The sequence below is a fragment of the Chiloscyllium plagiosum genome, unplaced genomic scaffold (assembly GCF_037043375.1).
Source record: "Chiloscyllium plagiosum isolate Xiang-an unplaced genomic scaffold, Cpla_swu_hap1 HiC_scaffold_27, whole genome shotgun sequence".
Taxonomy (NCBI): Eukaryota; Metazoa; Chordata; class Chondrichthyes; order Orectolobiformes; family Hemiscylliidae; genus Chiloscyllium; species Chiloscyllium plagiosum.
Window position 1 is genome coordinate 21,709,110 of NW_028270165.1, and position 12,656 is coordinate 21,721,765.

Consider the following 12,656-nt stretch of genomic DNA (forward strand, 5'->3'; position numbering starts at 1 on the left):
AGGGGAGTGGTCAGTCCTGAAAGCTGAAGTCTCGTTTGGGTGAGTTAAGGAGTGGACGATGTGGAGAAAGGCTGCTAACACTGTCTCCTTCTGCCCTTCTAACTTCAACTGTAAGCCTCTGTTCAGTTTTACTTTGTTTAAGGGATTTGTTTTTTTTTTCGTACTGTTGTGAACCAGCATTGTGAAGAGTGTTAAGAGTTTCTCCACAGCTTGTACTGTACTTAATAAAGTTTGGTTGTTCACAGAAGTTGGCGTATTGCAGTGTAAGAAGCTCAAGCAAAAGAACTCAACAAAGGAACCTCAGGGATAAGTCTTTCATGCAGAAAGTGGCATGTTTAAGGAAAGAGCTGTCAGAGGAAGTGGTGGGTGCTGGTACAATTATGACATTAAAAGGCATCTGGATGGGTATACGATTAGGAAGGGTTTTGGACGATATGGGCCCAAATGCTGGCAAATTGGCCGAGATTAGGTTAGGTTATCTAGTTGGCACGCATGAATTAGGCCGAAGGGTCTGTTTCTGTGCTACATATCTCTATCACTCTGGCTTGCCACTAACATTTGCCACATCTATATGTACAGTTTCTCTCTGGTGTCAGTGTCAATGCCTTGATATCTCATTCTTAACTGGACTGGCAGTACTTGAAATATAATGCAGCAAAATGAGGGCAATTCACATAAAACATCCCCCTATGCACCGATAGTGGGAGCATGGGGATTCCAACCGGGGTTTACAGATGCCACTTTTAAACTCTGGAGATCCAGGGGTATCTCATGTTGAGGGGATCTATTTAAAGATGGGGTCCTGATGTCTTTTGAACAGCTGCGTCAGAAATTCGGATTACCTAATGGAGACCTCTTTTGATACTTCCAAATTCGAGATTATATACAGAAGAAGACCACGTTATTAGATAGTCTTTATAAATCAGATAGAGAATGTAGTGTCCTACGACCAGTGGGGGTATCTTCCGTCAGTACTATTTATCATTTACTACATGATGAAGTATCGGGAGATATGGATAATCTGCTTAAAACATGGGATCAGGATTTGGGACTAGAAATCTCTATAGAAACGTGGAATGATATTTGGGAAAATGCTAGAAGAATTACTATCTGTAACAGAACCCAGGCTATCCAGCTGAAGATACTTCATAGGGCCCATATAGCACCGTTTCGATTGGCAAAATTTAAGGCAGGAGCATCTCCAATGTGTCCTCAATGCAAAATAGAGGTGGGCACTCTTATACATTGCCTATGGACCTGTCATAAGATCCGTAGATATTGGACTAAAATAGCAAGTACCCTGACAGAAATTTTTGGAACGGAAATTAAAGTGGACCCTGTATCTCTCCTCTTGGGCTTTTCGAACCTTCCCTCCCTGGACACCTACGGGAAGAGACTATTTTCTATTCTTTCTTTCGTGCAAGGAAAAATATTTTGGTGAACTGGGCGGCTGAGGGCCACCCTGGACTTTCAAATTGGCACAGATTAATTATGGAATGTATTCCCCTTGACTTCCTTACAAATATGGTGCACCGAAAGACTGAATTATTTTATAAAATATGGCAGCCTTTTTTGAATTACACAAATACAGATATTTTGGCTATCCTAACAAGGGCTTTTATACAATTGAGATTACAAACCTGGCTGGTCCGGGGCCCCTCGGGGGAGGAATCCCGCACGAATACGGGTTTTATTACATCTGATGTTAACACATTCCGAGCATGTAAGAGACTTAAATATACACTCTGGTTAGTTGTAGGTCAGATTAGTAGATAGTTGAGTTTTGTTTGTTTTTTCTTCTTCTTTTTCGTTTTTTTTCTGTTTTTTGTTAAATTTTGACTATTGTATATTTGAGTTAATTGTATATCAATGTTTATATCTGAGAGTTTTGTTTATTTTTGTAAACTTGTTAAAATGTTAAATTTCTAATAAAAAATCTATAAAAAAAAAACTGGACTGGCAGTGATGACTTTTGTAATCTTTTCTTACAGACTATCTGAAGACAGAAGTTTCAAGTCAACAGATAAAGGGCTTATGTCCAAAATGTTGATTCTCCTGCTTCTCTGATGCTGCTTGCCGTGCTGCCCTTTTCCAGCGATGCAGTTTTTGACTCTGACTCTCCAGCGTCTCCAATCCTCACTTTCACATCAATGTCTGATAGTTACTCAATCCATCAGGACCGCAACAATTTTTAACTATGATTCTGTGAGAAGGAGCAAAGCTTTCTTTTTGATCCCTGTTTGAGTACGGGGGTACTGGTTGAAAGACCCTACTATTGCAGCGCACTGAGTGTGGAGCCTGAAACAACTCTACTGCCTGGAAAGAAGAATTCATGGCAGGGTTGTACACGTGTGTGTGCAGCTGAAGCTTCGGCCATGGAGAAACCCGAGGAAACACGCCCTGTTGAGAAACCACGGAGTTGTGGCGACTGCGGGAAGGGGTTCCATGTCCCACCTGTCCTGGCGGCTCATCAGTGCAATCACACTGGGAAGAGGCCGTTCTCCTGCCCCGAGCGGGCAAAGGGCTTTACTTGCTCCTGTGTCCTGCTGGCCCACCAGCATATAAACACTAGTGAGAGGAAGTTTTACTGCTCCATGTGCGGGAAAGGATTCACTTGGGTGGACAACCTCCAGACCCACCAGCGATTCCACGCAGGGGAGAGGCTCTTTAGTTGCCATGAGTGCGGGAAAGCCTTCAGCAATTCCTCCAACCTGCTGACGCACCGGCGGGTCCACACGGGGGAGAGGCCATTCAGCTGCCCTGAATGCGGGAAGGCCTTCAGCGATTCCTCCAACCTGCTGACGCACCGGCGGGTCCACACGGGGGAGAGGCCCTTCAGCTGCCCAGAGTGGAAGGCCTTCAGCAATTCCTCCTCCCTGCTGGTCCATCAGCGGGTCCACACGGGGGAGCGGCCCTTTAGCTGCCCAGAGTGTGGGAAGGCCTTCAGCAATTCCTCCTATCTGCTGACCCACCGGCGAATCCACACGGGGGAGAGGCCCTTCAGCTGCCTAGAGTGTGGGAAGGCCTTCAGCAATTCCTCCTCCCTGCTGGCCCATCAGCGGGTCCACACGGGGGAGAGGCCCTTCAGCTGCCCAGAATGCGGGAAGGCCTTCAGTCAATCCTCCAACCTGCTGGCCCACCAGCGGGTCCACACCAGGGAAAGGCCCTTCAGCTGCCCCGAGTGCGGGAAGGGGTTCACCCACTCCTCCAAACTGCTGGCCCATCAATGGTTCCACACCGGGGGGAGGCCGTTTGCCTGCCCCGACTGCGGGCGGAGGTTCACATTGTCCTGCAACTTGCGGAGGCACCAGTGCATCCAACAATCAGATTCCACCAGTGACGCTGCAGTGGGTCACCCCCAGGGCTGAACCTCCTGCCCATTCTGACAGTGGGTGCAGTGAGCTTTTGTGTTTTGTGCTGGACTCACCCCCACCAAGCCCACCTATGTGGCTCAGGGCTGGCATGGTGACTCTGTGGTTAGTACCACTGCCTCACGATGCTGACCTGGGTTCAGTTCCACCCTTGGGGAGACAGTCTGTGTGTAGCTTTCACATTGCACGCCCCACGTCTGTATGGGTTACCTCTGAGTGCTCTGGTTTCCTTCCCCTGGTCTAAAGGTGTGCAGGTTAGGATGAATTAGCCCATCTAAATTGTCCCATAGTGTTCAGGGATGTGTAGGTGTGGTGCATTAGTTGGGGTAAATGTAGAGGAATAGAGATAGGGGAATGGCTGGGTTACTCTGCGGAGGGCCAGTGTGGACTTGTTGGGCGAAAGGACCTGTTTCCATACTGTAGGGAATCTAATCTTTAAAAAAAAGAATTCCTCCAAGCAATCTTGATAAAATATGCCGAGTTGGCAAAGTATCCCATCAAGTTTGAGTTGAAGAAGTCAGAAGTGACACGACACCATGTTACAGTGCAACAAGTTTATTTGAAATCACAAGCTTTAGGAGCATTGCTCTTTCATGAGTGCTGCTCCTTCATCACTTCATCTGGTGCCGTGTGACTTCTGACCTTGTCCACCCCAATTCAACACCAGCACCTCCGCATCAGAGTTGACGAATGAGATTGGATTTTATTCGGCCTGATTGTGAGATGTTCCATTTGGAAACTCAAAACTGTCTGACCAACAAAGAGATGCAAATCATAGAGTCCTACAGCAGGAGACAGGCCCTTCGGCCCAACATGGTCCACACCGACCAAACTGTCCATCAACACTAAGCCCATTTCCCTGCAGTTGGCCCATTTCCTACCATACCTTTCCTATCCACGTATTGCCCAAATGCCTTTTAAATGTTGTTAATGTACCCACCTCAACCACTTCCGCTGGCATCTCATTCCATATGTGTACCACCGTCTGCGTGAAAAGAAATGTTGCCCCTCACATTCCCTTTTATTCTTTTTCCTCTAACCTTAAACTGATGCACTCTAGCCCTCACTTCCCCAACCCCGTGCATTCACCCTCTCATGATCTCTTCACTTCTCTAAGGGCCTCTCTCAGACTCTAAATAAAAATATCTTAGCTTGTCCAACCTGTCCCTTTTACACAGACCCTTGAATCCTGGTAACATCCTTGTATATGTCTTCAGCACTCTTCCAAGTTGAATAACATATTTGTTATAGACACTGCCCTGTCTACCTATTTTGTTGGAAATATAGGACCTAATCCAAACTGGATAATCTGGCTGATGGGGCAGGAAACCACTTCCTTTCTTGAGAGACAAGTCTCCTGGAGAGAACTGGCTGGCTGACTGATCTACTGACCCTCAGTGTCCCACTGCCCTCAGTTATCTGGAGGGGTGTCCACACATTTGCCTAAGGTGGTGCTTGAAACCTTTATCATCTTTGGGATGGATCCCCATTCATTCCGTGCTATGGAGTCATGCAGCCTGGAAACAGACCCTTCAGACCAACCAGTCCATGATCTCCAACTAAACTAGTGCCACCCATCTGCTCCTGGCCTGTATCCAGTATGTTAATACTTTTGTTCATTTGTTCACCGTGAGAGTTGGATAAATAAATTGCTGATTGTTGATTTTAAAGTGTTGGGGATTTATTCTTATCACTAGAGCAGGTTACACCACTTTTCATGCTAATTTTACAGATTATTGGGTGACACGCTCCTCTGGGTGTTTCTGTTTGAGATAGGTGTGGCTGTCAGCCTTTGCTTTATAAAAGTATGACGTAATGTAGTGCTGAATGCAATGGAGTCAACATGAATCCCAGCCTCTCACTGTGGTTGTGGGTGAATCGTCTTAATTTGGCTCTTAACTCAGAAACTGCACACAATTAACTGCTGAAACAATGATTAACACTTTATTGTATGTAGCAACCAAAAATAAAACTCCTCAAGTTTTCATTGGAGAAAAGAAGGTTTAGGGGTGACTTGATAGAGGTGTACAAGATGATTAGAGGTTTAGATAGGATTGACCATGAGAACCTTTTTCCACGTATGGAGTCAGCTATTACAAGGGGGCATAGCTTTAAATTAAGGGGTGATCGGTGTAGGACAGATGTTAGGGGTAGATTCTTTACTCCGTGAGTAGTGAGTTCATGAAATGCCCTGCCAGTAGCAGTGGTGAACTCTCCCTCTTTATGGGCATTTAAGCAGGCATTGGATAGGCATATGGAGGATAGTGGGTTAGTGTAGGTTAGGTGGGCTTGGATCGGCGCAACATCGAGGGCCAAAGGGCCTGTACTGCGCTGTATTCTTCTATGTAACCAAGTTCAACCTCACTCACAACTTGGCTATCACCCAATTGATGGCAGAATTTAACTGAGTTTCCCCCAACAGTATCTGTCTCTGGAAGTGTCCAGGGATTCAGTGCAACATTCTTCTTCGAAGTACTGCTGCTACATCATTCTGGAGTTGAATTCTGGTGGAGATTCCTCGCTTTCAAATCTGTGATGTGATGCTTCTTTAGATTCTAACACCACCTCCCCACACTTCTGGAGATCTCCGGTCTGTAGCTTACCTTCTTATCCTTGAGGTTTAGTGGTTTGTTTGATACAGCGTTTCCTGCAAAAAACTCCTTTACGTCAGGGCCTTCCTTCCACAGACAAACTTAATTGTCCTTTTATCATGAGCTTATTAAACACTTCGCTCATCTGTCCCAGGAAACAGCTTGTTGTTTTGCGTCCTTCTTCCCAGGGATGGTTAACTCCCAGAAATTAGGCCATTCAGCCTATTGAGTCTGCTCTACTATTCAATCGTGGCTGATACGTTTCTCAACCCAATTCTCCCTGTAACCCTTGATACTTAAGAATGATTGAGTCTGCTCCACCATTCAATGGGCTGAATGGCCTAATTTCTGCCTCCTGATGTAGCAGTTTCTCAGTGGCCCTTTTGTTTCTTGGTCCAGAAAGAGTTCCTGCTAACTCGGGGAGTTGGAAAGTTCTGCAGTTTACAGGACCACACCACATTCCCCTCTGCCTCCTCCTGAGATACTGGCAATTCCCAAGATCCCTTGGTATCCCTGAAAACAATCGAGGTGTCTGGAAATCTCTGCTGCTACTCTGGAACAGAAGGATTATGGGGAGAAAATTCAGAAATCTGATGTGCAAAGGGACTATGGAGTTCTACTCCAGGATTCTCTCAAGGTAAACTTACAGGTTGAGTCAGTAGTTGGAGAGGCAAATGCAATGATGGCATTTATTTTGATCAGACTTGAATATAAATGCAGGGATGTACTTCTGAGGCTCTGTAAGGCACCGGTCAGCCCACAATTAGAGTACTGTATGTAGATTTGGGCCCCATATCTCAGGAAGGATGTACTGGCCCTGGAACATGTTCAGAGGAGGTTCACAAGAATGGTCCAGGAATGAAAAATTTAACATATGAAGAACATTAGGACTCTAGGTTTATACTTCATGGAGTTCAGAAGGATGAGAGGGAATCTAATTGAAACCTACAAAATAATGAACGGTGTGGATGTTGGGAAGGTGTTTCCATTGGTAGGACAGACTAGAACCTGAGGGCTCAGCCTTCGCGTCAAGGGAAGACCCTTTAGAACAGAGGGAAGAGAGGCTCCTTCAGCCAGAGTGTGGTGAGTCTATGGAATTCACTGCCACAAGGCTGTGGAGGCCAGGTTACTGAATATATTTAAGACGGAGATAGATAGGTTCGTGAGGATCAAGGGTTAAGGGAGAGAATGGGGTTGAGAAACTTATCAGCCATAATTGAATGGCGAAGCAGACTCAATGGGCTGAATGGCCTAATTTCTGCTGCTATGGTCTTATGATATGCTGATGAGTGGAGGGATGAGAAGGAGGTAAAGAGATGAAGAGAGAAAGACAGTTAAGGTGAAGCTCGATAGAGATGAAGGAAATATAAGAATTGTATGATAAATGGCAGAACACATAGGAGCACTGGCATACAGAGAGATCTTGGCATATAGATCCGTGGAAGTGGTAATGCAGGTGGGCACGGTGGTCAAAAAAGCACACAGCACACTTCCTTGAGTGTAAGAGTTACGTTACAGCTGTTTATTATGGCCACATTCAGAATATAGTGTGCAGTTCTGGTCACTGTGCTACTGGAAGGATGTGGGTGGTCTGGCAGAGGGTACAGACAAGGTTCACCAGGACATTGTCTAGTCTGGAGGGCTCTCGTTATGAGCAGAAGAGGCATAAACCTAGATTGTTTTCTTTGGAAAAACAGAGGCTGAGAGGAGACCTCGACAAAATGCTGAGATACACAGATTGGCTGGACAGGGGTGGCAGGGTAGCTCAGTGGTTCGCACTGACGCCTCACAGTGCCAGGGACCTGTGTTCGATTTTAGTCTCAGGCAACTATCTGTGTGGAGTTGGCACATTGTCCCTGCACCCCACCTCCCATATCTGTGTGGGTTTGCTCCAGGTGCTCCGGCTTCCTCCTACAATCCAAACGTGTATAGGTTAGGGTGGATTACTGAAGCTAAATTACCCATAGTGTCCAAGGAGAGGCAGGTTCAGTTGGATTGTCTGTACGTAAATTGCCCCAATTTTCTGGGATGTTTAAGTTTGGTGCATTAGTCAAGAGTAAATGTAGATCACAGGGGTAAGGGAACGGGTCTATATATGTTAATCTTTGGAGGGCCGGTGTTGACTTGTTGGGCTGAATTGTCTGTTTCCACGCTGGAGGGATTCTATTATAGTCAGAGGCGTTTTTTCCCTCCAAAGTGGAAAGGTCAACTAAAAGAGGGCACAGGTTCAAGGTGAGAGGGGGACTGTTTGGGGGACAAGTGGTGGGGGTGGGGAATTTATACAGAGGGGTGGTGGGGTTCTGGAACGCACTGCCAGTGGAGGTAGTGGAAGCAGGCACCTTAACAATGTTTAAGGTGTATCTCGATAGACACATGAAGGGGAGGTGAACAGAGGAACAGAAACCACACATGGGCAATAAATTGCAGGTCTAAGTAAGGATTAAGAATTGGTACAGGCTTGAGGGGGTGTGTGTGCCTAAACCAAGTGAGAAGGGCCTGTGACTGTGCTGTATTGTATTGATACAGCTTTCCCCCACTATTTGAAAGTAGAGTGTTCCTTTCATAAGCCGAAATGGCCTAAAGCGAAGAAGCAGTTACCATGAATTAATTTATATTATGCCTTTCTTTGTAAAAGCGACAATCCTCTTCGGATTTCTTTCGGTTTGTGAGAACAGGTATTAATGTAGGTCTTTTGTAAAAGTGAAGTAGTGTAAAGTGAACTTTCGAAAAGTGGGGGATATCTTTATGCTGATGGAGGGGAGATGGGGGAGCAATGAAGAGGGGTAGATGGAGGCTCAGATGGAGAATAAATGGAGAATAGAGACAAATGTATCTATTTCAGGTATACCTGCAGTATGGTCCATCCAGGATAAAAAAAATGTCCTTCATCTGCTTCAGCATACAGGGCAGATGAGCAGTTTCTCCCCAATGTGGACCAGGAGGTGATGCGACTGAATGAAGCCTTTCCTGTGCTGAATGTAGGTGAATGGCCGCTGCCCAGTGTATAAATGCTGATGAATATCGGGCAGGTGGGGAAGGAAAACCGTTCCTACACTCCCTGCATTTTCATGATTTCTCCATGGTGCAGGTGTCCTCTTATTTCTCCAGGTTCAACAATCAGTTGAAACTCGCTCACACTTACAGCATAGGTGTGGTGTTACTGGTGGACTGGTAATTGGAGGACTCTCATTCAGTCTGTAAAGCATGTTCCAGTCACTACTCTGGTGTGTGGGTATGTGAGACTCTGAGTTTCCAGTCACACTGACGTTTAAAACCTAACTAAGCAGACAGACCTTCTCCCCTTTGTTTTCAAGGCTATCAATATCCAAGTCCTGGTGAATTAAGCGACTGTCAGACTTCGATGTGATGTTTGGTCTGAGATTTCTGCCTCCAAATTCTTCTCTTGTAATATTCCTGTGGAAATAGATTGCAAAGGTCATTGCTGTCAGTCCACAATAGAAAATCAGAACACACAATTCTAGTTTCTGTGGGACATTCTTTCCTCTCTTAATACCCAAGATCTTTGTGCTGATCTATATGTAAATGTATACAGCAGGGTAATGTGGTGGATTGCATACTCCAGGAAGAGTCCACTCAAGTTGCTGAATGGACATCTATCATGCGGTATTGACGTTCTTACTGAAGATATACAATATGCTGCAGTGCAATATTATGAGCCCAGAAACACTGAAAATCAGGCTTTTAGAGCCATAAACATTCCATCAAATATGTACCATATACCCCAGACTTATCTGTCTTATATTAACGCACGGTTGTCTTAGATTCCCAGAAGACTCGGATTTACGTGTGAGTTTCTGTAAAAGAAGCCGTCGTTTTGGAATCCTTCCATGCCATACTGACTATTACTGGAAATACAGCCATACTACACCAGGATTCATTGATCAATGATGTGAGGTTTATCTTTACCCTCTTATAATTTTCTGTTGCATAAATGTTTCGACGAATGTCAATGCTTTTCACCAGTCATACAGTCAGAGACATAAAGCACAGAAACAGATCCTTCAATCTAACTTGTCCATGCCGACCGGATATCCAAAATTAGTCTAGTTCCATTTGCCATCACTTGGTCCATATACATCTAAACCCTTCCTTTTCATATACCCATCCAGATGCCTCCACCACTTCCTCTGGCAGCTCATTCCATACACGCATCACCCTCTGCAAAAAAAGGTTGACTGCAAGGTCCTTTCAAATTTTTCCCTCCTCACCCTAAACCTATGCCCTCTAGTTCTGCACTCCCCATATCCCAGGGAAAAGACCTTGTCTATTCACCCGATCCACACTCCTCAATTTTCATAAGCCTCTTTAAAAAACACACACTCAGCCTGCGATGCTCTAGGGAAAACAGCCCCAGCTTATTCAGCCTCTCCTTGTGGTTCAAACCTTCCTACCCTGGCAACAGCCTTGTGACTCTTCCCTGAATCCTTTCAAGTTTCACAACATCCTTCCTATAGGAGGGAGACCAGAATTGCACACGATATTCCAGAAGAAGCCGACTGAAACTGACTTTTGCAGAGTCTGATCCCTGCTTGGATTCATACTCTCTGCCTCCCGTTGCTGCAAGTGAACAGTGCTTCCCCCTTCTCTTTCCCTCCCAGGATAAGGAATGGAAAGGGGGAGACATTGCTTCATTCCCAGAAGAGCCCCCCTATTGTCTGAATGCGCAAGTTGGACCATGAGCTTCTGAAGCTACTGCTGCTCCTCTCTTTCTCTGAATGAAGATTGAGCTTCACCCCAGACTGCAACTCCCTTTCTCTGTCCAAACATCTGTGAGCACAGCACATTTTTGTTGAAATAAGGCATCTTTCCTGAATGTTACAATTGAAGGGGTGTCGTCCCCCTGATATTCAAAGGGATGGTAAGTCAGAGAAGGACCATGCCTTGTGTTGTGTGGCATGTGTGACAGTTGCAACAGGATGTCCCAACTTCAATGCTCAATTCAAAGTTTGTGAGAAGATTTGTAGCTCGGGTGCTCATTGTTGTGGTTCTGTTCGCCGAGCTGGGAATTTTTGTTGCAGACGTTTCATTCCCTGTCTAGGTGACATCCTCAGTGCTAGGGATCCTCTTGTGAAGCGCTTCTGTGATGTTTCCTCCAGCATTTATAGTGGTTTGTCTCTGCCACTTCCGGTTGTCAGTTCCAACTGTCTGCTGCAGTGGCCGGTATATTGGGTCCAGGTCAATGTGTTTGTTGATAGAATCTGTGGATGAGTGCCATGCCAGAGAACAGCCAGGGAATTCCTAGAGGCATGGCCTCTAGGCATTTTTCCAGCGCAACATTTTTCAACTCTGGATCTGGAACAAGGGGTGTGGTATGGGGGGGGGGGGGGGGGGGGTGGGAAATAAAGAAACTGGTGAAATTTACATTGATCCCATGTAGTTAGTGGGTCCCAAGGCAGAAGACGAGGTGTTCTTCCTACAAGTGTCAGGTAGCTAGAGCTTGAAGGGGGAGGCGGCAGAGTACTTGCGTGTCTTTGACAGATTGGGAGGGGAAGTTAAAGCGTTCAGAATCAAGGCAGTGGGGTCGTTTAGTTTAGGTGTCCCAGGGCTGTTCCCTGAAATGTTCTGCAAGTTGGTGTCCAGTCTCCCAATATGGCAGAGACCACATCGAGAGCAAGGGACGTATAAATAAATCTTATAAACAAATTGTACAAATCTTAGCCTGCCAGGGTTATTTTCTTCAATTAAGTCAAAGAAAATTTTAATTAAATTGGGTGACTACATGAAATGGTTTGTTGGTCAGACTCAAATGAGACAATGCCATGAATATCAGTGAACTGCTTTTTTTGTCAGAACCACAAGTTCTTGATTTATTTTCACAACTTACTGATATTCACATCTGCACATTCAATGTCAAACTCTGACATCAGAAATGACATGACACCATTAATTTTTTCTTACAATAATCCAACAAACAAATTAATAACACACAGTGAATACCAAGTCTCATTAATATGAAATTAAATTTGACCAAATAAAATGTAAAATCAAATGGGAGATAACAAATGGGGGAAGGGCAGAAGGCAAGAAATGCAGCATCACAGAAGGTGCTCCTCCAGGGAGTGTATTTTACCAACTACAACTGCTCAATATAAACAAACACTCTGACATGACCCTCCGGTTTTAATGTAAACCATATCCCCATACAGTAGGTACCATTTAAGTAAGTTAATAGATACAAGCCTTGAGCAAATCCAGCCTCCAGCCGGACCCCCCGCTTCTTGGAGCTCGGACCTTCCTCCAGCTCCGGGGGGTTGTTGAGCTCCTGGGCTCCGGCCGCCGCCGAAGAAGCCGCGGGCGCCGGCTCTCTCTCCTCCACCGCCGACATTTTAAATTTGTTTTCTTGTTCACCCGGTAACCGTCACCTCCCCCTTCCCGGGCCCGGGGAATTATACACAAATAAACAATAAATCCCACCGGGGACTGTCTCCTTTTTTTCACAACTTTTGTTTGAAAAGGTCCGACTTTAATTTGAAATGTATTTTAAAGGTATTTTCTGAGGTAAACGATGCCTGTCTGCCCCCTCCCTCCGTCAGAAACCGCCCGCTGAGTCGATGAGAAAACCGCAGCCTCGCGCCGCCATCTTTGTTTTTCTTCTTCTTTCCGTCTCCTCCTTCAGTGACGCTCGTCATCCGCGTCCCCTCCAATCAGAGCGCACCTTACTCCACCTGACCAA

General features: G+C 45.6%; 1 protein-coding gene across 1 annotated transcript; it reads left to right on the plus strand.

Moving 5' to 3' along the window:
- The first annotated feature begins 1,997 nt into the window (after nt 1–1,997).
- On the plus strand, nt 1,998–5,032 carry LOC148143400 (uncharacterized). The gene has a single exon (XM_087974173.1). It carries the CDS (start codon nt 2,376–2,378, stop codon nt 3,366–3,368), a length of 993 nt encoding a protein of 330 aa, XP_087830299.1. The 5' UTR covers nt 1,998–2,375; the 3' UTR covers nt 3,369–5,032.
- Nucleotides 5,033–12,656: the final 7,624 nt, after the last annotated feature.